Source organism: Salmo trutta, unplaced genomic scaffold, assembly GCF_901001165.1.
Source record: "Salmo trutta unplaced genomic scaffold, fSalTru1.1, whole genome shotgun sequence".
Taxonomy (NCBI): domain Eukaryota; kingdom Metazoa; phylum Chordata; class Actinopteri; order Salmoniformes; family Salmonidae; genus Salmo; species Salmo trutta.
Window position 1 is genome coordinate 788823 of NW_021823401.1, and position 26173 is coordinate 814995.

A 26173-nucleotide genomic window follows, 5' to 3' on the forward strand; every position below is an offset into this window, starting at 1 on the left:
TCTCTCTCTCTCTCTCTCTCTCTCTCTCTCTGCCTCTGACCCTATAACGGGGGCTGAGTCAATGGCTGTTGTCCAGTGGCCTCAGTTTCCTGGGAGTTGAGTATGGAGCCCAGCATGTTTTTGTACAGCTGCCCAGAAGAAGGGTCTTCCATCAGGAGAGAATCCGGGGTCACCCCCCCTCTCAGTTTGGCCACAAGCTGGGTAAGCTGGGATCTTCCGCTTGGACACCTTGAATCACTGGCCACAGGTGCAGAATGTATATTATGCAAGAGGGAAGTGTCCCCTTGTAATGAAAATGTTATGATTAAAGGTTTGACTAAATGATTTTACCCTGAAAATGTATAACCGAGTGATTATAAGATGAAGGGACTAATGTGTGTATGTAGGAAAAGTTTAAGCTTAAGGATTTAGCAATGTAAGCAAGACATTCAAGGAAAAAGGGGAACTGTTAACAGACAGCAGACAACTTGTGACCACTGTGAAACTGATAACAGAAAGAAGGTCTCCCCACCCAGAGAGGGGAGAAACCTTTAGGCTTACAGTAGATTATGTAACATGGGGCAGGATATGATAAGCAATGTATGTGATGGAGAAGACTTGTAAATAAGCATTGACAGTGTTAAAGAAGAGGAGGGGGCATTTGTAAGGGGTATGACATATGATATGACCAAATGTTAGGTATAAAAGGCTGTATGATTTTGTATGATATTCAGAGCTCTCGTGAATAAACTTGGTTGACTATTGTAGGCTGGGCCTCCGTCTGTGTCATTTAATCAGAACCTTACAAACTCTGGGGTGCAGACTGAGTAGTTTAATTGAAGTTCAGTTTATGAACATTGGGAACAAAATTCTCATAACACCCCTTCATCAACGGCAGCAGGGTCCAGTCTGGAAGGACACTCAGATGGTCTGAGAGATGGCCGGGATCAGGAGCCTTGCCTTTAATGAAGATAGGACGGTAGGACAAGTTGTTGGCTGTGTTGGCTGTGTTGAGCGTTGATTGAACTCGGTGGAGGAGAGTTTCAAACTTTTTATCGGAAAAGTCAGAGCCTCCATCTATGACCACATAAGGTTCAATGCCACAATCTCTCAGAGCCTTAAAGAACTTGCAGACCTGGTCCTCAAAATCATCATAATCCCCTCCATGCTGCTGACCCAAACCTGTGTTAAAATAAAGAGAGTTGAAGAGATTACTACCATCTATGATCAGCTTGCTGTTTCTGAACTGATCATCTGTTAAAATCGCTCCATGATCATCTATAAATCGGGCCAAACCCTTGATACCCATGATGTGCTCCTTCTAGGATGTGATGTCTTTCTAAGTGAATAGTTTTAGTGACAGGTGTTGGTGGTGTGGGCTACCATGGTGGTGGTGTTGGTGGTGTTGGCTACCATGGTGGTGGTGGTGGTGGTGGTGGTGGTGGGGGTGGTGGTGTTGGCTACCGTGGTGGTGGTGGTGTTGGTGGTGGTGGTGGTGTTGTTGGTTACCATGGTGGTGGTGTTGGTTAACATGGTGGTGGTGGTGTGGGCTACCATGGTGGTGGTGGTGTTGGTGTTGGGGGTGGTGGTGGTGGTGTGGGCTACCATGGTGGGGGTGGTGGTGGTGTAGGCTACCATGGTGGTGGTGGTGGTGGTGTGGGCTACCATGGTGGTGGTGGTGGTGTGGCCTACTATGGTGGTGCTCATGGTGTGGGCTATTATGGTGGTGTGACAGTTGAATTACAGGAGGAGATGGAGTAACATGTCAAAGGGTTAAAGGTTTATTAACTTAAAGGTTTATTAACTTAAAATACAGGAGGACATGGAGTGAAGAGTTTCAGTCACATGACTATTTACAGCATCATTACAATGGGTGTGTTTCTCTTTTGTTAAGTTTCCCTTTCCGAAAACCTAGCAGGCTAACACCCTAGAGGAGGAATGTATTATGCAAACAGTGGTCATCACACATGATCACTTAGGCACTGGCAGGTAAATGACTTACCTTGTCTAGTTTTCTGTTCCATTGTATTTGGAAATGAAACCTCCATAACAGATAAACTGCTGCACACTATTTGAATAAACTGGTTGGGTTGGTTGGCAAATGCCTGTATTTAGTTTAGCTTTCTGGTGGTGTTGTGGGCTACCAAGGTGGTGGTGGCGTGGGCTACAATGGTGGTGTTGTTTTGGGCTAACATGGTGGTGTTGTTGTGGGCTACCATGGTGGGGGTGTTGGCTACCATGGTGGTGGGGGTGTGGGCTACCGTGGTGGTGGAGTTGTGGGCTACCATGGTGGTGTTATTGTGGGCAACCATGGTGGTGTTGCTGTGGGCTACCATGGTGGTGTTGCTGTGGGCTACCATGGTGGTGGAGTTGTGGGCTACCATGGTGGTGTTGTTGGGGGCTACCATGGTAGTGTTGTTGTGGGCTACCATGGTGGTGGAGTTGTGGGATACCATGGTGGTGGTGGCGTGGGCTACCATGGTGGTGTTGTTTTGGGCTATCATGGTGGTGGTGTTGTCTACCATGGTGGTGGAGTTGTGGGCTACCATGGTGTTGGAGTTGTGGGCTGCCATATTGGTGGAGTTGTGGGCTACCGTGGTAGTGGTGGTGTTGGTGTGGGCTACCATGTTGGTGGTGGTGGTGTTGGTGATGTGGGCTACTATACTGGTGTGAGAGAGAGAAGAGAGAGAGAGAGTTAGAGAGAGCATACTTAAATTCACACAGGACACCGGATAAGACAGGAGAAATACTCCAGGTATAACAGACTGACCCTATCCCCCCGACACATAAACTATTGCAGCATAAATATTGAAGGCTGAAACAGGAGGGGTCGGGAGACACTATGGCCCCGTCCGACAATACCCCCGGACAGGGCCAAACAGGCAGGACATAACCACACCCACTTTGCCAAAGCACAGCCCCCACACCACTAGAGGGATATATTCAACCACCAACTTACTATCCTGAGACAAGGCAGAGTATAGCCCACAAAGATCTTCCATATGGCACGAACCCGAGGGGGGATTTATTTTTCTGCATCATTTTTGGACAGAAAGTTTCAGATTTTTACAATGTTACGTAGATGGAAAAAAGCTGTCCTTGAAACAGTCTTGATATGTTCGTCAAAAGAGAGATCAGGGTCCAGAGTAACGCAGAGGTCCTTCACAGTTTTATTTGAGACGACTGTACAACTATCAAGATTAATTTTCAGTCTCAACAGAAGATCAACAGAAGATCTCTTTGTTTCTTGGGACCTAGAACTAGCATCTCTGTTTTCATCAATGTGTCAAGAGATAGAGTATTAAAACACTTGAGTGTCTCCCTTGATCCTAGGTCCTGGCAGTGTTGTGCAGACTCAGGACAACTGAGCCTTGGAGAAATACACAGATTTAAAGAAGACTCCGTGATTTGCTTTCTAATGATCATGATATTTTTGTCAAAGAAGTTCATGAATTTATCCCTGCTGAAGTGAAAGCCATCCTCTCTTGGGGAATGCTGCTTTTTAGTTAGCTTTGCGACAGTATCAAAAATACATTTTGGATTGTTGTTATTTTCCTCAATTAAGTTGGAAAAATAGTATTATCGAGCAGCAACTCTTCGATACTGCACAGTACTGTCTTTCCAAGCTAGTCGGAAGACTTCCAGTTTGGTGTAGCTCCATTTCCGTTCCAATTTTCTGGAAGCTTACTTCAGGGCTCGGGTATTTTCTGTATAACAGGGAGCTAGTTTCTTACTATATATGTTTTTAGGGGTGCGACTGCATCTAGGATATTACACAGGTTTAAATGGAGTTCCTCGGTTAGGTGGTTAACGGATTTTTGTTCTCTGACGTCCTTGGGTAGGTGGAGGGAGTCTGGAAGGGCATCTAGGAATCTTTGGGTTGTCCAAGAATTTAGAGCACGGCATTTGGTTGGGGTCTGAGCAGATTTTTTATTTTTACCTTTATTTAACTAGGCAAGTCAGTTAAGAACAAATTATTTTCAATGACAGCCTAGGAACAGTAGGTTAACTGGTCAGGCGCAGAACGACAGATTTGTACTTTGTCAGCTCGGGGATTTGAACTAGCAACCTTTTGGTTACTAGTCCAACACTCTAACTACTAGGCAACGCTACCACCCCTATTATTTATTGCGATTATTTGTTGTGATTGCAAACGTGATAAAATGGTGGTCCGATAGTCTAGGATTATGAGGAAAAATATTAAGATCCACAACATTTATTCCATGGGACAAAACTAGGTCCAGAGTGTGACAGTGAGTAGGTCTGGAGACATGTTGGACAAAACCCACTGAGTCAATGATGGCTCCGAAAGCCTTTTGGAGTGGGTCGGTGTTGTGGGCTAATGTGGTGTTGGTAGTGGTGGTGGTGTGGGCTACCATGGTGGTGGTGTGGGCTACCATAGTGGTGGTGGTGATGTTGGTGTGGGCTACCGTGGTGGTGGTGTGGGCTACTATGGTGGTGGTGTGGGCTACCATGGTGGCGTTGGTGTTGGTGTGGGCTACCATTGTGGTGGTGGTGTGGGCTACCATGGTGGTGGTGTGGGCTACTATGGTGGTGGTGGTGGTGGTGTTGTGGGCTACCATAGTGGTGGTAGTGGAGGTGTTGGTGTGGGCTACCATGTTGGTGGTGGTGTGGGCTACCATGGTGGTGGTGTTGGTGTTGGTGGTGGTGGTGGTGTGGGCTACCATGGTGGCGGTGATGGGGGAGGTGGTGTAGGCTACCATGGTGGTGGTGGTGTTGGTGTGGGCTACCATGGTGGTGGTGGTGTGGGCTACCATGTTGGTGTTGTTATGGGCTACCATGGTGGTGGTGGTGTTGTGGGCTAACATGGTGACAGTGGTGGTGTTGTGGTCTACCATTGTGGTGGTTGTGTAGGTGTGGGCTACCATGGTGGTGGTGGTGGTGGTGGTGTGGGCTACTATGGTGGTGGTGGTGGTGGTGGTGTTGTGGGCTAACGTGGTGGCGTTGGTGGTGTTGTGGGCTACCATGGTGGTGGTTGTGTTGGTGTGGGCTACCATGGTGGTGTTGGTGGTGGTGGTGTGGGTTACCATGATGGTGGTGGTGGTGGTGGTGTGGGCTACCATGGTGGTGGTGTTTGTGTGGGCTACTATGGTGGTGGTGTTGGTGTTGGTGGTGGTTGTGTTGGTGTGGACTACCATGGTGGTGATTGTGGTGGTGTTGGTGTGGGCTACCCTGTTGGTGGTGGTGTGGGCTACCATGGTGGTGGTGTTGGTGTTGGTGGTGGTTGTGTGGGCTACCATGTTGGTGGGGATGGTGGTGGTGGTGGGGGCTACCATGTTGGTGGTGGTGGTGGTGTGGGCTACCATGTTGGTGGTGGTGGTGGTGATGTGGGCTACCATGGTGGTGGTAGTGGTGGTGTGGGCTACCATGGTGGTGGTGGTGGTGTGGGCTACCGTGATGGTGGTGGTGTGGGCTACCGTGATGGTGGTGGTGTGGGCTACCGTGACGGTGGTGGTGTGGGCTACCATGGTGGTGGTGGTGTTGTGGGCTACCATGGTGGTGGTGTTGTGGGCCACCATGGTGGTGGTGGTGGTGCGGGGCTTGCATGGTGGTGGGGGTGGTGCGAGCTACCATGGTGGTGGGGGTATTGTGGGCTACAATGTTGGTGGTGGTGCGGGCTACCATGGTGGTGGTGTGGGCTACCATGGTGGTGGTGGTGTTCCGGACTACCTTGGTGGTGGTGGTGTTGTGGGCTACCATGGTGGTGGTGGTGTTGTGGGCTACCATGGTGGTGGTGGTGGTGTGAGCTACCATGGTTGTGGTGGTGTTGTGAGCTGCCATGGTGGTGGTGGTGGTGGTGGTGGTGTGGCCTACCATGGTGGTGGTGGTGCGGGCTACCATTGGCAAAAAAAACAATAAAATAAATCTGCACTATGAAAGGGCAGTGATGGTGATATTAGCAGTGAAGGTTTATTAACTTAAATTACAGGAAGACATGGAGTAACAGGTCAAAGGGTTAACCTCTACGGGCCACGGTGGCAGTATTGAGAATTTTGAAAAAATATGTGCCCATTTTTAACTGCCTCCTACACCAACTCAGAAGCTAGGATATGCATATTATTAACACATTCGGATAGAAAACACTCTGAATTTTCTAAAACAGTTTGAATGGTGTCTGTAAGTATAACAAAACTCATATTGCAGGCAAAAACCTGAGAAAAATTGATTAAAAAAAATGAGAATTTTTTGGCTGTACTATTTAGTGTCATTGTTTATTAGATACCATAGTGAGAAAGGATTCAGTTCGCAACTCCTACGGATTCCACTAGATGTCAGCGATCTTTAAAAGGTTGTTTGAAGCTTCTATGATTAACAGGGAGCAAATTAGAATCCATTGAAGTTGACGTCCGTGGGATGTCGTCACTTCCATTATGGCCTGCACCTGCGCAATCATGAGACACGAGACATTTTTAAAAAACGTTTTTCTAGACACAGGTGAGGTCGGGTTGAAACATTACTGATGTTTCACGTTAAAAATGGCTCTAAAGATTGATGCTAAACAACGTTTGACATGTTTGAACAAACATAAATAGATTATTTTTGTAACTTTTTTAACTTTTCGCCGTGACTTCACACACCCCCCTCCGCGCTACTTTTTAGTAGCCACCGAAGCGCTAACAACATGGAACAACTTGGAGTTATTTGGACATCAATTATGAACTTTGTCAAAAGAAACCACATTTGTTGTGGACCTGGAATTCCTGGAACTGCCAATGGATGAAGATAATCAAAGGTAATGGATTATTGACAATAGTATTATTGATATTACATGGTTACAGGATGATGCTAAGCTAATTAGGCTAGCTTATTGTTCTTAGCACAGCACCCGGTTTATTGCAACCTGTTGAGGCCAGGGGGCAGTATTGAGAATTTTGGAAAAAAATATGTGCGCATTTTTAACTGCCTCCTACGCCAACTCAGAAGCTAGAATATGCATATTATTGTTCAGGTTTGGATAGAAAACACTCTGAATTTTCTAAAACAGTTTGAATGGTGTCTGTAAGTATAACAAAACTCATATTGCAGGCAAAAACCTGTGAAAAATAGATTAAAAAAATGAGAATTTTGTGACTGTACTATTTAGTGTCATTGTTTTATAGATACCATAGTGAGAAAGGATTCAGTTCGCAACTCCTACTGCTTCCACTAGATGTCAACGATCTTTAGAAAGTTGTTTGACGCATCTGTCATGAATACAGACCGAATTAGAATGCTTACAATTTGACACGTCATCACTTCATTTTTTGCGCCTGCGCATAAATCTGAGAAGAGTATCTTTGTCATAATCGTTTATTCTAGACACTTGATAGGTTGTGTGAAAATATTACTGATGTTTATTGATGTTTCACGTTAAAAATGGACCAAAAGATTAATGCTAAACAACGTTTGACATGTTTGAACAAACATAAATAGATTATTTACTAGGTTTTTTTTAGCTTTTCGGCGTGACTTTACACTGCCCACCTCATTTTGTGGGAGCCTACTGAACGCTAACTATTTGGACATAAATTATGAACTTTGTCAAAAGAAACCACATTTGTTCTGGACCTGGGATCCCTGGCAGCGCCTTCTGATGGAGATAATCAAAGGTAAGGGGATATTTAGAATGTTATTATCGATATTAGATGATGCTAATGCTAACGGTATAGCTTAGCTTAGCTTAGCTTAGCTTATAGCTTAGCTTATGTTGTTAGCATAGTACCCAGTTTATAGCAAAATGTGATTTCCCAGTAAAGTTATTTTGAGATCTGGCCATTCGGTAGCAATTACGAGATGATAATATATTATTCTTTGAATGACAATATTATAATTTACCAATGTTTTTGAATAGTAATTCCGTGATTTGTAATGCTGGATTCACTGGGAGCATTCGAGCCGAAAAAAATTCTGAATTTCACCGCGACTGTAAATGCTGTTTTTGGATATAAATATGAACTTGATGGAACTAAAAATGCATGTATTGTCTAACATAATGTCCTATGAGTGTCATCTGATGCAGATTGTCAAAGGTAAGTGCATAATTCTAGCTAGTTTTCTGTCTGTTGATGCCCTTCTTTGAATTGGCTAAACATTACACGCAGCTATTGTCAATGTACTCTCCTCACATAACCTAACTTTATGCATTCTCCGTAAAGCCTCTGAAAATCGGACAGCGTGGTTAGATTTAGGAGATATATCTTTCAAATAGAGGAAAATAGTTGATTATTTGATTATTTGAAATGATTACTCTTGCAGTTTTGAATTCCCCGCCATGGTCACATGACAATGAATCCCAATACCGGGATAAGATCCTGCCCCCTGAGGGCAATCTGTAGTACAGGGACAGAGCAGACACCTCACCATTGTTCCTGTAAACAGACAAGGGATAGAGGTGGAGAAATGTAACCCCTCACAGACAATCATGGCCACAGACCAACCATCCACCATCCAAAGTTTACAATGCTTTAAGAAAAATTATAATAATCATTTTATGTAAGCGTGAACAAAATAAAAATAAATAAAAACCAGGGCAAAACAAGCTCACATTTTAGTCTCTGACCGGGCAAGATAAACAAGGCATCCGCAGGTCACAGTCAATAAGCACATCATCAACTTTAATGTCCCCCCCCCAAAAAACACAAAGAAATGCTCATCCAACCCTTCAGTCACAGGGGAGTCAAATACAGACTTATTTTAGTTTTAATATGAATGACATCAGAGGATGGACTGTTTAAAGTAGGACCAGAATGGAGCCCAGGCCTCATAAAACAGTTTGGGGTTCCCATGTGTCATGACGTTGGCCTCTTTGGGTACAGGAAGGACAGTTGACCCCCTCCCCTTTGTACCATCACCCAACCTACCTTCCCCCCAACCCGGGGTTGTAAAAATTCCAAGAGGAGAATCTACTACAACATGTTTCATAGAGAGACAATATAGCCATATTACCATAAAACTGTTTATATAATAGCCTCAGCAATGAGACTGGCATCATAATGGTTGTATAAAATGTATTAATAAGGATAAAGCTATTTGTAATACATTGAGATGCTATGTACTGATGTTAATGTGATAGAATTGTATTTCTGTAACCAAGTCTAACTCAGTCATAGGCACGCCCCCAGGGACACATACAGGACCAGGCGTCATTTGACAAGCCTGTTCTATGGGCACTATAAAACACCCCCTGATTTACATTTCTTTAGACCAGGCCTGCACTCCATGGCCATTAGGTTTTATCATCCAAGTACTCTACTGAAAGTGAACCATACCACGTGGTTAACTTTTAGACTATCGATATCGACAGAATAAGAACAAGTCTTTGATATTAATTATTAGTCTGCAGCTAAGTAAATTATATCATCGAACGCGAAGACCAACGAAACATCCATTCTATGACGACATGAATGAATGTCGCTCTGAAAGATCCATTCTAACCGAGAGAGAGAGAGAGAGAACGCGGACAAAACTCTCCATCAGAACATAACTCTTCAAAAGGGATCCCGACGACACATGAGCGTAAATATATATTGATTGCAATTGTTCCCGAATGAGTGAGCCTTCAATTGTCAATTGTTAATATTAATGAACTCTGTGTAACTTCTCAGCTTACCGTTTATGACCCATTGTCTAACAGACCAGCCATGCTTGTTAGCCATTAGGGCACATTACTATACCAATCCTTTCTGACGATAATTACTGTTTGTATGTTTTCTGTTAATTACTTAGTGTAGTAAATAAATGATTTTAAGACAATTGATGTATGGATGATTTTAGTAAAGACTGGGTTCGTGCAGATACAATAATTTACGACGTTTGGAATGAGACTGGACGCGAGGTAAAATACGCCATTGAAACCAGAAGATAATCGGCCTATATTATAATATAGGAAAGTTATATTAGGAAAATTATAACTTTGTAATCTGAATATTTTTCTTGGTGCCCCGATCTCCTAGTTAATTACAATTAAGCGATTAATCAGTTTAATCGCGTGATAATAATTACAGGGAGTTAATTGATAAACCTATCTTCAGTTTAATGGTACCCAAAGACACGACACATGTGTATTGAATTACATTTTTTCTAGTTTCAGAGAGCACAACACATCTCCCACCCAATATTTATAAGATGTGGAAGCTGCCATCTTCCAGTTCTGTAGCATTAGCCGTCTAGCTAAAAGAGCAACAGTGTCCAACTGAATTCTTGACAGGGGGGTACCTATGGGCCGTACTCCAAAAAGGGCTGTACGGGGAGACGGATCTATAACAGTGTCATATATATCAGAGAAACATTTAAATATTAATTCCTAGAAACCTGACAGTCTGTCACAGCCCCAAAACATATGAGACAGTGTGGCTGGTTCCGTTTTACATCGGACACATGTAGGATCAAAATCAGATAATGTTCTTCCCAGTTTGGCCCCGGACCAGTGGATACGGTGAACCACCTTGAATTGAAGGAGGCTGTGTCTAGTGCTAAAAGAGGACGAATGCACTCTGTGCAGCACAGATTCCCAGGGTTCTGAAAGTCATTAATGATTGCATATACATCTGAAATTGCGCCCCTAGGAAGCTTGTTCAGCTCAAAGACGCTCTCTATAGCTGTATTCGCAGGCCTATGGGGAAATTCAGGTGTGTTAGCTCTGACAAAGTTCCTAGTCTGGAGATAGCGGAAAAAGTGGGATTGGGGGAGGTTGAACTTTTCCTGTATCTGAGCAAAAGAGGCAAATGTATCATCAAAGAATAATTGGGCTAGTGAGGAGAGGCCTGGTGAGTGCCAGATGCCAAAAGCCCCATAATTTAAAGATGGAGGAAATAAAATGTACTGATTGATTGGGACTGATAGAGAAGAGCCTCGGAGGCTAAAGGCTAAACGGAACTGATTCCAAATTTTAAGAGACTGCTTTACAATTGGGTTGACACACCTTTTGCCTAGGGACACTGGGAGAGATGAGCACAACACAGAAGAAAGTGCAGCAGGTTTACACTATTCAGACTCCATCTGAACGCAGAGTGGTCTAGAGGCCAGTAGGATGACTCTGCAACCAGTACAAAAGGGCTCTGAAATTTGCAGCCCAATAGTATGTCTGAAAATTTGGTAGAGCTTAACCTCCCAATGCCATGAATGTTTGATCCTGTGAATTAAAAAAAAGATTTTGGAATAAAAATGGGTAAACATTGAAATAAATATAATAACTTGGGCAACATATTCATTTTAATGGTATTAATCCCTCCAATAAGAGAAAGAGGTAGCAAATTCCAAAAAGTAAAATATTGTTTCCAACTGTCTGCTAGAGCAATAATGTTTTCCTGAAACAAATTTGAATATTTCCTTGTCAATTTAACTCCCAAGTAGGTGAATTGATCCCGGACAATCCTGAACTGAAAACTTGTAAAAGAGCACTTTAAAGCAGCCTTATTTACAGGAAAAAACTCCCTCTTGCCTAGATTCAGCTTGTACCCTGAGATTGATCCAAACTTTTTAAGAACAGATAAGGCACGTGGCAATGAGGTATCAGGGTTGGGGATAAACAAAAGGAGGTTGTCATCATATAGCGACGCTTTCTACTCTAAGCCCGTCCTGATTATACCTTGAATGCCATCATTACAGCGTAGTGCGATGGCGAGAGGCTCGAATGACAAAGCAAATAACAAGGGGGAGAGTGGACAACCCTGTCTGGATCCACGGTGCAAGGGAAAATAGTCAAAGGACAAGTTGTTAGTTCGTACCGAATCCATGGGAAAAAATAAAGAATCTTTATCCACGCAATGAATTTGGGGCCAAAGCCAAATCTATAAAGGGCAGCTGTTAGGTAGTCCCACTCAACGCGGTCAAAAGCTTTTTCTGCATCAAGCGAGACCACCACCTCCGGGTCCCCCGACGCTGGGGAGTACAGAATATTCATAAGGCGTCTAATATTGAATAACAAATGCCTATTTCTCACAAAGCCAGTCTGGTCAGAGTGTATTACTTGGTGCAGCGAGCCTTCCATACGGATGGCTAAGAAAGATAGAGTGGAACACTTGACCAACCTAGTCCCTACGCATCCTAAAATGCTCACCAGTCCTCAAGTGAGTCTCTTGTAGAAGTGCAACATTTGCATTCAAACCCTTTAAGTGTGTCAGCACCCTCTTATGCTTCACAGGGTTGTTAACCCCTTTGATGTTCCACGAAATGTACTTGATTGTATTATTTCGGCCACCCTGATCACTCCCGTTATACAACCCTGTCATTAAAGCATAGAGTGGAAAAGCAATGAATACCCCAAATCCCCAGAATAACTTGTCTTATAGTAATAATGTAAAGTGTAAGATACTTGGAAAAAGTACAGAAAAAAAACTAAAAAGACAGATCGACAAGATTAGAACTGAACAATTCAACCTCCTTCCTCCCCCCAACCACCTCCCCCCATCCCAGACAGTACCTCCCCAAATGAGCTACAAGCCTAAATAGAGCATCTTCTCTTCGCACAGTATGTCTGTGAGAGTGCGGTGTTAAACCCAAACCCACTGTCCCACTCTTTAAAGTTGCGTTTTGTGTTAGTGGATCAAGCAACAAAAAGAGAGAGAGAGAGAAAAAAAGTGAATCTCTTGTGCAATCGAAATTACAAAAGCACCAGTTGTAGATGTATATAATTATATTCCCAGTCTTATAACAGTCATTGAGAAAGAAAATAAATAAAATGTATCAAGGCTCTCAACCAAAAACCTAATTTGAAGTAAGCAAATCGTAGTAAGACGATCAAAAAATTTAAAATGATAATTGTTTCGTTGGACGATAAGACAACTTACAGCCAAGACCAAAACACTACGTGTGTGCAACGTTGAAAGTTTGCTCGGCATAAATGACGTTCAAAACCTTTAAAATTGAAGTGAAGACCCCCAAAAACGTGTAGCCTCGGGAACATTTACTGTTTACTGGGTCGGTACAAACGGATGCAGTAAACAAATAACCAAATATATTTTGAGTCACTGAGACACTATGTAAACTAACTGAATAGGTGAATGAGACAGCCTGGAAACAAAGGAGTTAAGTAAAATCTTAATACAATGAAATTAACTGAATGCTTGTAAAGCAAGCACACTAGATGATCAAAACATTAGATCACATCAAATAAGCCTGAATGGGTTCGCCAACTCCCCAACTATACAAGACTAGTATGTTATAACTAAACATAATTGTACCACAGGTTGGCTACTTACTTACTATCCACAGTTCGCAAGCAACAGTTGCTGATCTATGGGCAAGTTCAAGACTTGATGATGTGACGTTGAATGTGTAGTCTTTACCATCATGAGAAAGCCATAAACGGGCCAGGAATCGAGTGGTATTGCGGGCTCGTCGGAGAATCTCCATCTTCTCATGGAAAATGTGCACTCGAAGAATGATGTCACGGGGCCTCTCACCATCTTGGGGCTTTGGGCGCAGCAACCGGTGGGCACGATCAATCAGGGGCTTCTCATCCATGGCAAGAACATCCTTCAGCAGCCCAGAAACTAAATCCGTAGCGCGAGGCATTTCCGCTGACTCTGGGATCGATACCAGTCTCAGGTTATTGCGACAAGAGAATCCCTCTAAACTCACACAACTCTCCTGCACCTTTTTCAGATCCGCAGCCAGGCGTTTCACGTCAGCCTCCAGGGAGGTAGTTAAGTTGGAGACATTGGTAGCAGAGGACTCCAGTGCTGCAATCGTTGTAGTGTGCAACTCTGTTGTTGTTTTGAGTGATGTTATTGCTGGAACCGTCTCGTTCCGCAGGATGGTTAGATCTGCTTTTAAAGTATCAAAAAACTCCTGTATTCTGGCCTCAATCGTAGAAACTACCTCCGTTTTCATTTCAACTATCTCAGAGTGTAGTAGTTTGATGGCCTCGAGAATGTTCATTTCAGCGCCGCCAGGCCAAGCCGCACCCCCGGGTAAAGTGTGAGTCCCCTGGCCCTCAGATTCAGGAGAGGGGGAGTGGGTCTTGTAGGCCGGGTTTTCTCAAAGACCAATGTTTTTGGTCTTATTTTCGTCGACATGCTAACTTTCGAAAGCAAAGTAGTCTTGGTTTTTACTGAAAGGGATCACCAAACTAATATTTGAAAATAAAATAGGGTTCTGCTGCAAAATTCACATAAACTTTAAGAATACTGCGGGAGCAAACGGAAAACATGTCAGTCGCCCATCTAACCCTCAAAAATACTGTGCTTCTCATAAAATTGTGATAGACAAAGAACATTGTATTGGCACATCCCATTAAGGGATTAGTTAAAGGCGCTGGAGGCATCTATCAAGTTAATCCATGGTTGATTTTATCTTATCATTGATTTGTGATATTGATTTGTGATTGATTGATTGATTGATCTGGGATTTTTTTATGCCTGTTTCTGGATTTTTGAATAAACTTGCTTTATTGTTCTGAAACCCTGTGTCATCAATGAGTCATACAAGTGCATGTATGTTTTCTCTACGTTTCTGAAAATTAATTGAGTAACTTTAGCATATGGTTAGTTAGTCTATTGGGAACCTGAGTTGCTGGTATAAAGGAGGCTGAGACCCAACTATAGGTACCCGAGCGCATTGGTAGGAGTCGTAAGAGGGGCGTCTCTGGGCTAAGCCAACCCAGGGGAGGGTGACCCACTCATAGTGTGCTGAGGTTGAAACTCTGGCCCGGACGATCCTGAAAAGGCGCCGGGTTTATAGGTTCAGGGTGAGGGAGAACAGGCCAAAGAGTTCAATCTTGGTTTCATCAGACCAGGGAATCTTGTTTCTCATGGTTTGAGAGTTCTTTAGGTGCCTTTTGGCAAACTCCAAGCGGACTGTCATGTGCCTTTCACTGAGGAGTGGCTTCCGTCTGGCCACTCTACCATAAGGGCCTGATTGGTGAAGTGCTGCAGAGATGGTTGTCCTTCTGGAAGTTTCTCCCATCGCCACAGAGGAACTCTGGAGCTCTGTCAGAGTGACCATCGGGTTCTTGGTCACTTCCCCCAATTGCTGAGTTTGGCCCGACGGCCAGCTCTAGGAAGAGTCTTGGTGGTTACAAACTTCTTCCATTTAAGAATGATGGAGGCCACTATGTTCTTGGGGACCTTCAACGCTGCAGAAATGTTTTGGTAGCCTTCCCCAGATCTGTGCCTTGATACAATCCTGTCTTGGAGCTCTACGGACAATTCCTTCAATCTCATGGCTTGGTTTTTGTTCTGACATGCAGTGTCAACTGTGGAACCTTATATAGACAGGTGTTCGCCTTTCCAAATCATGTCCAATCAATGTAATTGAACACAGGTGGACTCCAATCAAGTTGTAAACACATCTTAAGGATGATCAATGGAAACAGGATGCACCTGAGCTCATTTTAGAATCTCATAGAAAAGGGTCGGAAAATTTATTTAAATAAGGTATTTCTGTTTTTTATATTTTTATATAAATTTGCAAACTTTCTAAAATCCTGTGTTCGCTTTGTCATTATGAGGTATTGTGTGTAGATTGATGAGGATAAAAAAAAAACATTTTTAGAATGTGGCTGTAACGTAACAAAATGTGGAAAAAGTGAATGAGTCTGAATACTTTCCAAATGCACTGCATATAACACCATAGTGTAAAGCCCGTAAATTATATAAAGCCATAGTATAGTGAATTATATAAAACCAGTGAATTATATAAAGCCATAGTATAGTGAATTATATAAAGCCAGTGAATTATATAAAGCCATAGTATAGTGAATTATATAAAACCAGTGAATTATATAAAGCCATACTATAGTGAATTATATAAAGCCAGTGAATTATATAAAGCCAGTGAATTATATAAAGCCATACTATAGTGAATTATATAAAACCAGTGAATTATATAAAGCCATAGTATAGTGAATTCCACAGTATATGATCATAATTCACATATCTACAGTATAAATACTAAACACATGAAGTGGTAACTCTTGTTAAAGTGGATTTTGCTGTACAATCATATAATACAACAGCATAGCAAGTTCCACTTACTTGAGGGTGTCCAGTGCCCACTTCACAGCGAGGCACTCCTTCTCGACAATCGAGTTCTTCTTCTCCTTCTGGAGGAGCTTCCTGCTGACATACATGATGGGATGCTCCTCGCCATTCCTGCTCTTGGGACAAGACGGCCCCTACCTCTGTGTCAGACGCTTCTGTCTGGACCAGGAGGTGTTTTGAGAAGTCCGGGGTGACGAGTACCAGGTGTGAACATAGCGCGCGTCCTTCAGGGCCTGGAACGCCACCTCTGTGTCCTCCGTCCATCGCACCATCTGGGGTAGTTGTGCCTTCGTTAGGTCTGTGAGGGGAAAAGCTATTGCGGCAAAGTTAGGTACAAATCGACTGTAGTAGCCTGCTAACCCCAGGAACGACTTCACCTGCCTCTTGGTTTGGGGGACCGGCCATTCCATAATGGCAGCGATTTTTTTCTCTTGGGACTTCACATTTCCCCGCCCGATTTGATAGCCCAGGTAGTCCACCTCGGCGTAACCCAGCTTGCACTTGTGGGGGTATGAGGTCAGCCCCGCATCCTTTAGCGCATCCAACACTGCCTGTAACCTACAGAGATGGGACTCCCAACTGTCGCTGTGCACAATTATCTCATCCAAATAAGCAGCCGTGTACTTACTGTGCGGGCGCAGGACACAGTCCATGAGTCGCTGAAAGGTCGTTGGGGCCCCGTGGAGCCCGAAAGGAAGAACCCGGTAGTGGTATAGCCCCTCCGGGGTAGAGAAGGCTGTCTTCTCCCGGGAGGCCGCTGCTAGCGACACCTGCCAGTACCCCTTCGTCAGGTCCAAGGTGATGACGTATCTTGCCTTCCCCAAGCGGTCGATCAGTTCTTCCACCCGGGGCATGGGGTAGGCGCTGAATTTACTGACCTCGTTCAGGCCCAAGAAGTCAATGCAGAAGCAGACGGTTACATCCTGTTTCGGTACCAGCACTATAGGGTTAGACCACTCACTGTGGGACTCCTGCAGTACCTCCATCTCTAGCATTGTCGTCACTTCCCTTCGCTGGACCGCCGCCCTCCGGTCTTCACATATCAGGTATGGCCATTGGTGGATAGTAAGTTGGTGGTTGAATATATCCCTCTAGTGGTGTGGGGGCTATGCTTTGGCAAGGTGGGTGGGGTTATATCCTGCCTGTTTGGCCCTGTCCGGGGGTATCGTATTTATGCTGCAAAAGTTTATGTGTCAGGGGGCTAGGGTCAGTCTGTTATACCTGGAGTATTTCTCCTGTCTTATCCGGTGTCCTGTGTGAATTTAAGTATGCTCTCTCTAATTCACTTTCTCTCTTCTCTCTTTTCACACCACCATGGTAACCCACAACACCACCACCACCACCACCACCACGGTAGACAACACCACCACCACCATGGCAACCCACACCACCACCACCACTACCACCACCATGGTAGCCCACACCACCACCACCACCATAAACACCAACACCACCATGGTAGCCAACACTACCACCACCACGGTAACCCACACCACAACCACCACCACCATCAACACCAACACTACCATCACCACGGTAGCCAACACCACCACCACCATGGTAACCCACACCACCACCTCACCACCACCACGGTACCCCACACCACCATCACCACCACCACACCACCACCACGGTATTCCACACCACCATCACCACCACCACCACCACAGTACCCCACACCACCATCACCACCACGGTACTCCACACCACCATCACGGTAGACAACAGCACCACCACCACCATGGTAGCCAACACTGCCAACACCACCACCACCACCACCACCATGGTAGCCCACACCACCACCACCACATCACCAACAACACCACCATTAATCTAAAGTAAATGCAGGCCACCACCGCCACCAAGTTAGCCCACAACACCACCACCACCACCACCATAGTAGCCCACACCACAATCACCACGGTAGCCCACACCAACACAACCACCACCATGGTAGCCCACACCACCATCACCACCACTGTACCCCACACCACCATCACCATCACGGTAGCCAACACCACCACCACCACCACCACCATGGTAGCCCACACCACCACCATCACCATCACGGTAGCCAACAACACCACCACCACCATGGTACCCCACACCAACACCACCACCACCACATCACCAACAACACCACCATTAATCTAAACTAAATGCAGGCCTTTTCCAACCAACCCAACATTTTTTTTAAATAGTGTGCAGCAGAATATCAGTTATGGAGGTTTCATTTCCAAATACAATGGAACAGAAAACTAGACAAGGTAAGTCAGTTACCTGCCAGTGCCTAAGTGATCATGTGTGATGACCACTGTTTGCATAATACATTCCTCCTCTAGGGTGTTAGCCTGCTAGGTTTTCGGAAAGGGAAACTTAACAAAAGAGAAACCCATCCATTGTAATGATGCTGTAAATAGTCATGTGACTGAAACTCTTCACTCCATGTCCTCCTGTAATTTACGTTAATAAACCTTTAACCTTTGTAGCCTTCTGCCCGGTGTGTTTAACTTGTCTAAAGTACGGTATCTTTAAAGCTATTCTTTTGTATTAGTATTTTCTCTAGTTGAGTATATTATTTATATTGTTTTGTGTTGTCTTGTGTGTAAAACTGAATAAACAGAGTTTTCAAAGAAGCACAGTATTTAATAACAAGAAAAACAGGTTACCTTCTACAATGTATAAACAGCTTTTGTCTCGCCCTTAGTCTATCAGATGGTGTCTAAAACACTAACAGCTACTTTAACACACTATCAATGACGTCACCTTAAGGATTCCTCATAGAATTATACTTTAACCAAGTATAATAAAAATCTAAATATAACTATAATAAAAACCTAAATATAAGTATAATAAAAACCTAAATATAACTATAATAAAAACCTAAATATAAGTATAATAAAAACCTAAATATAAGTATAATATAAGTATAATAAAAACCATAAATATAACTATAATAAAAACCTAAATATAAGTATAATAAAAACCTAATTGTATCTCAAGCTAAAAAGCGAAAGCAAAAATCTTGTTCCAGCAGGCGACAGGTTCTTCTAGCTCAAAGAGAGGTGGTAACCTTCCTTAATACCCCCAGTCTTCCTTTCTGCTAACTCATTGTGGCTAACTCCTGCTCCAATGATGCATTAACACCTAATTGAGTATTGCTCATAAGGGTCATTTTCAGCACCAACTACCCCCACCTCCTGCCTGGCTGTTCTGACCTGTGGATTTCCAATTCAAGCTAGAAACCTTAGTGTACACCAGTACTACACTACTTTAATCCCCCTTTAATATTTCCCAATGGATATTTCACAATGTTTTCAACTTTCAGAATATTTAACCTTTAATGATAATTTCAATACAGTTCAGTCCCAATTCATTTCTTCTCCTTTTTCTTATCTTCTTTAAAGAAATGTAAATTCTCTTATCGATGTTCATTCTTCTTTATGCTCTGTGTGTGAATGAAAGTGAAACTACTTCATGAGTGTGTGTGTATGTAAGTGGGGCCTTCCTACCCATGCTCTCTGTCATTAAAATGTCACAGAAAACTGGGCCTTAGCCTACTATTCTTAACAGTTGTATAGTGGTCCCTATATAGTGGTCCCTATATCTATAACTCAGCAGTTGTATAGTGGTCCCTATATCTATAACTCAGCAGATGTATGTATAGTGGTCCCTATATCTATAACTCAGCAGATGTATGTATAGTGGTCCCTATATAGTGGTCCCAATATCTAAAACTCAAGCAGATGTATAGTGGTCCGTATATAGTGGTCCCTATATTTACAACTTGACAGAGCTTTGTTGAATCTTTCCTTCCTCTTGTGGCGGGACATTGGGACTTCAGTACAACCTCCTCATCATCATCATCATCATCATCATCATCTTCCTCCAGCACCAGAATCTGCGGAGGGGCCGTCAGGTTGTCCAGTGGCCTCAGTTTCCTGGGAGTTGAGTATGGCTTCCAGCATGGCTCTGTACAGCTGCCCAGAGGAAGGGCCTTCCATCAGGAGAGAATCCGGGGTCACCCCCCCTCTCAGTTTGCCCACAAGCTGGTGCACCAGAGTTCCCCTGTACAGCCTAGACTCCAACAGGGAAACAACAGAGGGTTGAATTAGCTGTGTTGCTGCTGGGCTAGAATAACATGTAAAGGAAAACCACTGGTCTACTCTAGAGGTTAGAGGTTAGCGGTTAGGGTTGATTTAGGAAGTGACACGTTACCATGCAATCTGAGGCTCAGGTAGAGGGAAGCATAGCAGTTGGTTCAGGTCAAGGCCATCCCTCATGCAGCGCTGCCATTGGCTATAGGCGTGGGCCACACCCTTGTCTAGACTCCTAGCACCTCTCTGAATCAGCCGTCTCAGCCTCTCCAACACTGGTCCCTCCTCTATAAACCCTGATACACAAAAAGGAGAGGAGTCATTGGCTGCACTTCACGGACTTTATTTATACATTCTAAGTTGTGTGTGCCTGTGTGTGTTTTCATTCATATTCTGGTCCATACCTCTCTGGCTCTTCCTCTGTCTGCAGAGCTCTCCATACACCAGTCCTAGTAGCAGGGCCTGCAGGAGAGGATGGTCTGGACGGGGATGGGCGTGCCTCAGCCAGTAGTAGGTAACAGCCACAGGAAGTTCCAGATGAGGTGGGACACCATTCAAAGTGGACTGGGACACACCAAGGGTCTCCAAAAACACCTCAAGCCGAACTGCATGTGGAGCCTAAGAAACAGAACAAGAGAATGAGAATTAATTTTTAGAATCAACACATGTTTATATTATACTGTATACTATATCACATGTATACATACCTGATATACTGTATACTATATCACATATATACATACCTGATATACTGTATACTATATCACATGTATACATACCTGATATACTGTATACTATATCACATGTATACATATCTGATATACTGTATACTATATCACATATATACATACCTGATATACTGTATACTATATCACATGTATACATACCTGATATACTGTATACTATATCACATGTATACATATCTGATATACTGTATACTATATCACATATATACATACCTGATATACTGTATACTATATCACATGTATACATACCTGATATACTGTATACTATATCACATGTATACATACCTGATATACTGTATACTATATCACATGTCTACATACCTGATATACTGTATACTATATCACATGTCTACATACCTGATATACTGTATACTATATCACATGTATACATACCTGAAATATTGTATACTATAACACATGTATACATATCTGAAATACTGTATACTATATCACATGTATACATACCTGATATACTGTATACTATATCACATGTCTACATACCTGATATACTGTATACTATATCACATGTCTACCTACCTGATATACTGTATACTATATCACATGTATACATACCTGAAATATTGTATACTATAACACATGTATACATATCTGAAATACTGTATACTATATCACATGTATACATACCTGATATACTGTATACTATACCACATGTATACATACCTGATATACTATATCACATGTATACATACCTGATTCAGCATGTCTAGCTGCATTTGTTGTGCAGCACTGGGCAGGATGGCTTTAACCATGCTGCTGGTCAGGTTAATGCCATCCCTGTCATACTCCTTCACTGCCCTGCTCTCACCCAGCAGCAGCCCGAAGACTACCTGCCGTATGGGCCGAGAGGTGTTGTTCCCGCTGGGTAAGCTGTGATCTTCCACTTGGACACCTTGAATCACTGGCCTCAGCTGCAGAATGTGTATTATGGAGGACGAAAGTGTCCCCTTCATCAACGGCAGCAGGGTCCAGTCTGGAAGGACACTCAGATGGTCTGGGAGATGCCCGGGATCAGGAGCCTTGCCTTTAATGAAGAACTTCTCCAGGCAACCGGGTTGAAGCTGGTAAGTCTCTGTGCTCAGAGAGAGGGCCTGGAGGGCAGAATCCATGTTGTTTTTCCCATGACCGATGAGTCTGGGCACAGAGTCCAAGGCCTCCTGCTGCTCCTGGAAACGGGCCAGCCAATCCAGCAGCCTGTTGAAGAAGGCAACCCCTTCCCAAACACAAAAAACATACACATATATACATAAAAAATAAAGCAGACATTGAATATCCCTTTTAGCATCAGTTACACCAGTTATCAATTACACTTTGGATGGTGTATCAATACACCCAGTCACTATAAAGCTACAGGCATCTTTTCTCGCTCAGTTGTTGTATAGGAAGGAAATCGCACAGGGATTTCACCGTGAGGCCAATGGTGACGTTAATGGCTGTGATAGGAGAAAACTGAGGATGGATCAACAACATTGTAGTTATTCCACAATACCACAAAACCTACAGAGTGAGAAGAAGGAAGCCTTTACAGCAGGGATCTCCAACCTTTTCTAGCATGACTGCTACATGAAGAAAAATGAATGTCACAAGCTACTCTTTTTTTTTATAGCTTTCAAATCAGCAAATTCTCCTCTCCTCAACCCTGCAACTCTTCCCCTGTTCCTTGTACAAGAGATGTGTTTTCTGGCAATATATAATAGTCAAATAACAACTCTAAGGGGGCCCCATAAAATGTTATTTTGAATTATTCAAAATTCTGTTTTGTGTGCATTTTTCAGTTTTTTACTCTCAATGTTACAATTATTCAGAGAGAAACAATGGAAGTTGATGTTCTGAGTCCATGTCAATGCTTAAGTCACATCAACAGAAAAATGTAGAGGTCTGAAAAAAATGCTAACAAATGTATATATTTTCCTGTAATTATCTTTTAATTGCGCATCTAGCAGGAGAGGAATGTATTGGTTTAGCAATGTTTCTGCTGTTAGGCCTACTGCTGCAGCACATCACGGCAGAGACTGCTAAACAATGGCCTCGTAATTTATGCAAATAATCATGATATACACTACCGTTCAAAAGTTTTGGGGTCACTTAGAAATACTTAGAAAAGCACATTATTTGGCCATAAAAATAAGATCAAATTTATCAGAAATACAGTGTAGATATTGTTAATGTTGTAAATGACTATTGTAGCTGGAAACGTCAGATTTTTAATGGAATATCTACATAGGCGTACAGAGGCCCATTATCAGCAACCATCACTCCTGTGTTCCAATGGCACGTTGTGTTAGCTTATCCAAGTTTCTCATTTTAAAAGGTTAATTGATCATTAGAAAACCTTTTGCAATTATGTTAGCACAGCTGAAAACGGTTGTACTTATTAAAGAAGCAATAAAACTGGCCTTCTTTAGATTAATTGAGTATCTGGAGCATCAGCATTTGTGGGTTCGATTACAGGCTCAAAATGGCCAGAAACTCGTCAGTCTATTCTTGTTCTGAGAAGTGAAGGCTATTCCATGCGAGAAATTGCCAAGAAACTGAAGATCTCGTACAACGCTGTGTACTACTCCCTTCACAGAACAGCGCAAACTGTCTCTCACCAGAATAGAAAGAGGAGTGGGAGGCCCCGGTGAACAACTGAGCAAGAGGACAAGTACATTAGAGGACAAGTACATTAGAGTGTCTAGTTTGAGAAACAGAAGGCTCGCAAGTCCTCAGCTGGCAGCTTCATTAAATAGTACCCGCAAAACACCAGTCTCAACGTCAACAGTGAAGAGGCGACTCTGGGATGCTGGCCTTCTAGGCATTTCATTGTAAGGTTAAATGTTGTATTCGGCGCATGTGACATGTTGTATTCGGCGCATGTGACTAATACAATTGATTTGATTTAATGTCAGAATATGCCATAGACACACCTCTGCCACACCTTAATTTCTTTGATCTCTAAAACAAATGAATAGTGGGTGAATAGCATAATATTGTCATGTTGTCATGAATTTAAACATTGTCATGTTTAAATTCAAGGTCAGAATACACATAGAGAGAATGGTACATGAAAAGTGAATTATGTTCCATTGACGTGCGCTTAACTTGGGTCGAAATCGGCCCTCATAGGAGGAATGTATTATGAAAAAAAAATGATGTTCCATCTTATTTGGAAATGAAACCCCATAACAGAAAAGCTGCTGCACACAATTTATAAAAACTGGTTGGGTTGGTTGTTCTCTGGAACCCAGACTGGTTGGGTTGGTTGTTCTCTGGAACCCAGACTGGTTGGGTTGGTTGGGTTGGTTGGTATAAGCTACGGACATTGAACACTGTCTTGTTTTGTACGCTTTGTACAAAATAATAAAACGCAGAACTACAGGATGTCTCTTAACATAACTCTTTATTAACTAGATACAACTGCATGTTCGCCTATCTCCAACCATGATCAACTGCCATGACCTAACCGTCTGGGTGGTCTTAACCAATGACCGCACAGTATGATACGGCGGTAAAATGCATCCAATTATAATTCAGTATGTATTCACATATGAATATTACAAACACAATCACGTTTTATCAATGGAAATTTGAATGCACAGAGATACCGTCACGAGATCCTGAGTCCCTTTGTCGTGCCATTCATTCATCTCATGTTTCAGCCCCATGTCTCAAGGATCTGTACACACGTGTGTACGTGTGTGTGTGATTAGTTAATGTACTGCTGCATTGCAGAGTTTTTTGTCACATCTCTTCCCCCAATGATTCTTGGTCCCTAAATGGTTTCCATGTCACACAGCATGAAAATCCCAGTCATAAATCTACAGATATCACATAATGCATTTGAGACAGTGATTATCAGCCCCCAAACCTCCATATTGGTAAACATTATCTTTGTGTTAGTAGAGTACTCAATAAAGAAGAAACGTACTTTGCATCCCATTGACGTATACTACACACGCAACCTCTCTCTTTCTCTGAATGTCCGATTCAATTTCAGCCGTCAAAAGAGAGAGGCTTCGAGCCAGGCAGTAATAATTTGTTCTGAACTGACTTGCCTAGTGCGGCAGGTAGCCTAGTGGTTAGAGTGTTGCACCCCTAACTGCAAGGTTGCAAGATCAAATCCCTGAGCTGACAAGGTAAAAATCTGTTGTTCTGCCCCTGAACAAGGCAGTTAACCCACTGTTCCTAGGCTGCCATTGAAAAAAAGAATTTGTTTTTAACTGACTGGCAGGCTACCTGCCGCCCCAAATGCATCTGTAGTAGTTGTGTATACTTCGGTATACATGTAATTTGTTCAAACTTACTTGGCCTTCGATTGGGTTCCATCGGCAGCTTGTCTTCCCACCTAATGGGAAAGCCCATCTTATTCAAGTTGACATAGTCGTTTCCTGCGATGGCAGCGAAGACAGGGAGAAGCTGTCTGTTGATGTTGAAGTATCTGCAGAAGCTTGTTGTGGTGTACCGCTTGCAGGGGATGTATCTTTGAGAACTCCCGCGTTGCGTCGATGCGTTCTGCCACTTAAAATGGGAGAAGGGCAGATATCCTGCCTGGATGTCAAAAATATAAAAGTCACTGTTATTGGACAGGACTGGACAGTTCCACCTTTCAGCCAAGGAGGCTATTTCTTGGTCTGCTTCAAAGATGCACTGTGCGAATGGCACCTTCAGGCTGGAGAGGACCTGTTTGAAGACTTGTTTGATGAGGATTGGTAGTAAACCGCTCCCCCGAAGCCCCTTGGACAAGCTATTGGCTGTGTTGATCCTTGATTGAACGTGGTGGAGTTGAGTTTCAAACTTTTTATCGGAAAAGTCAGAGCCCCCATGTATAATCACATAAGGTTCAATGCCACAATCTCTCAGAGCCTTAAAGAACTTGCAGACCTGGTCCTCAAAATCATCATAATCCCCTCCATGCTTCTGATCAAAACATGATTTAAAATAAAGAGAGTGGTAGAGATAAGTACCATCTATTATCAGCTTGCTGTTTCTGAACTGATCATCTGTTAAAATCGCTCCATGATCATCTATAAATCTGGCCAAACCCTGGATACCCATGATGTGCTTCTTCTCGGATACGATGTCTTTCTAAGTGAAGAGTTTCAGTCACAGGACTATTTATAGCATCATTACAATGGAAGGGTTGACATTTCGTTAAGTTTCCCTTTCAATATGTAATTACTACCGTGGTGGTGGTGTGGGCTACCATGGTGGTGGTGGTGGTAGTGGGGGTGATGGTGGTGGTTTTGATGGTGGTGGTTTGGGCTACCATGGTGGTGGTTTGGGCTATCATGGTGGTGGTGGTGGTGGGGGTGATGGTGGTGGTGTGTGCTATCATGGTGGTGGTGGTGTGGGCTATCATGGTGGTGGT

The 26173-nt window shown here is 43.3% G+C and overlaps 1 protein-coding gene across 2 annotated transcripts; it reads right to left on the minus strand.

The window, feature by feature from the left end:
• Positions 1-32: 32 nt before the first annotated feature.
• On the minus strand, positions 33-25890 carry LOC115190623 (protein asteroid homolog 1-like). Of its 2 annotated transcripts, XM_029748801.1 has the most exons (6): positions 25110-25890; positions 21516-22036; positions 20464-20677; positions 20181-20355; positions 19988-20039; positions 33-173 (listed from the first exon to the last, which is right to left on the minus strand). In XM_029748801.1, the coding sequence occupies exons 1-6, from the start codon at positions 25858-25860 to the stop codon at positions 42-44; spliced, it is 1845 nt and encodes a 614-aa protein (XP_029604661.1). In that variant the 5' UTR covers positions 25861-25890; the 3' UTR covers positions 33-41. The 2 variants fall into 2 exon arrangements, with proteins under 2 accessions (XP_029604661.1, XP_029604660.1); XM_029748800.1 differs by lacking the exon at positions 33-173 and having other exon boundaries at positions 19723-20039.
• Positions 25891-26173: the final 283 nt, after the last annotated feature.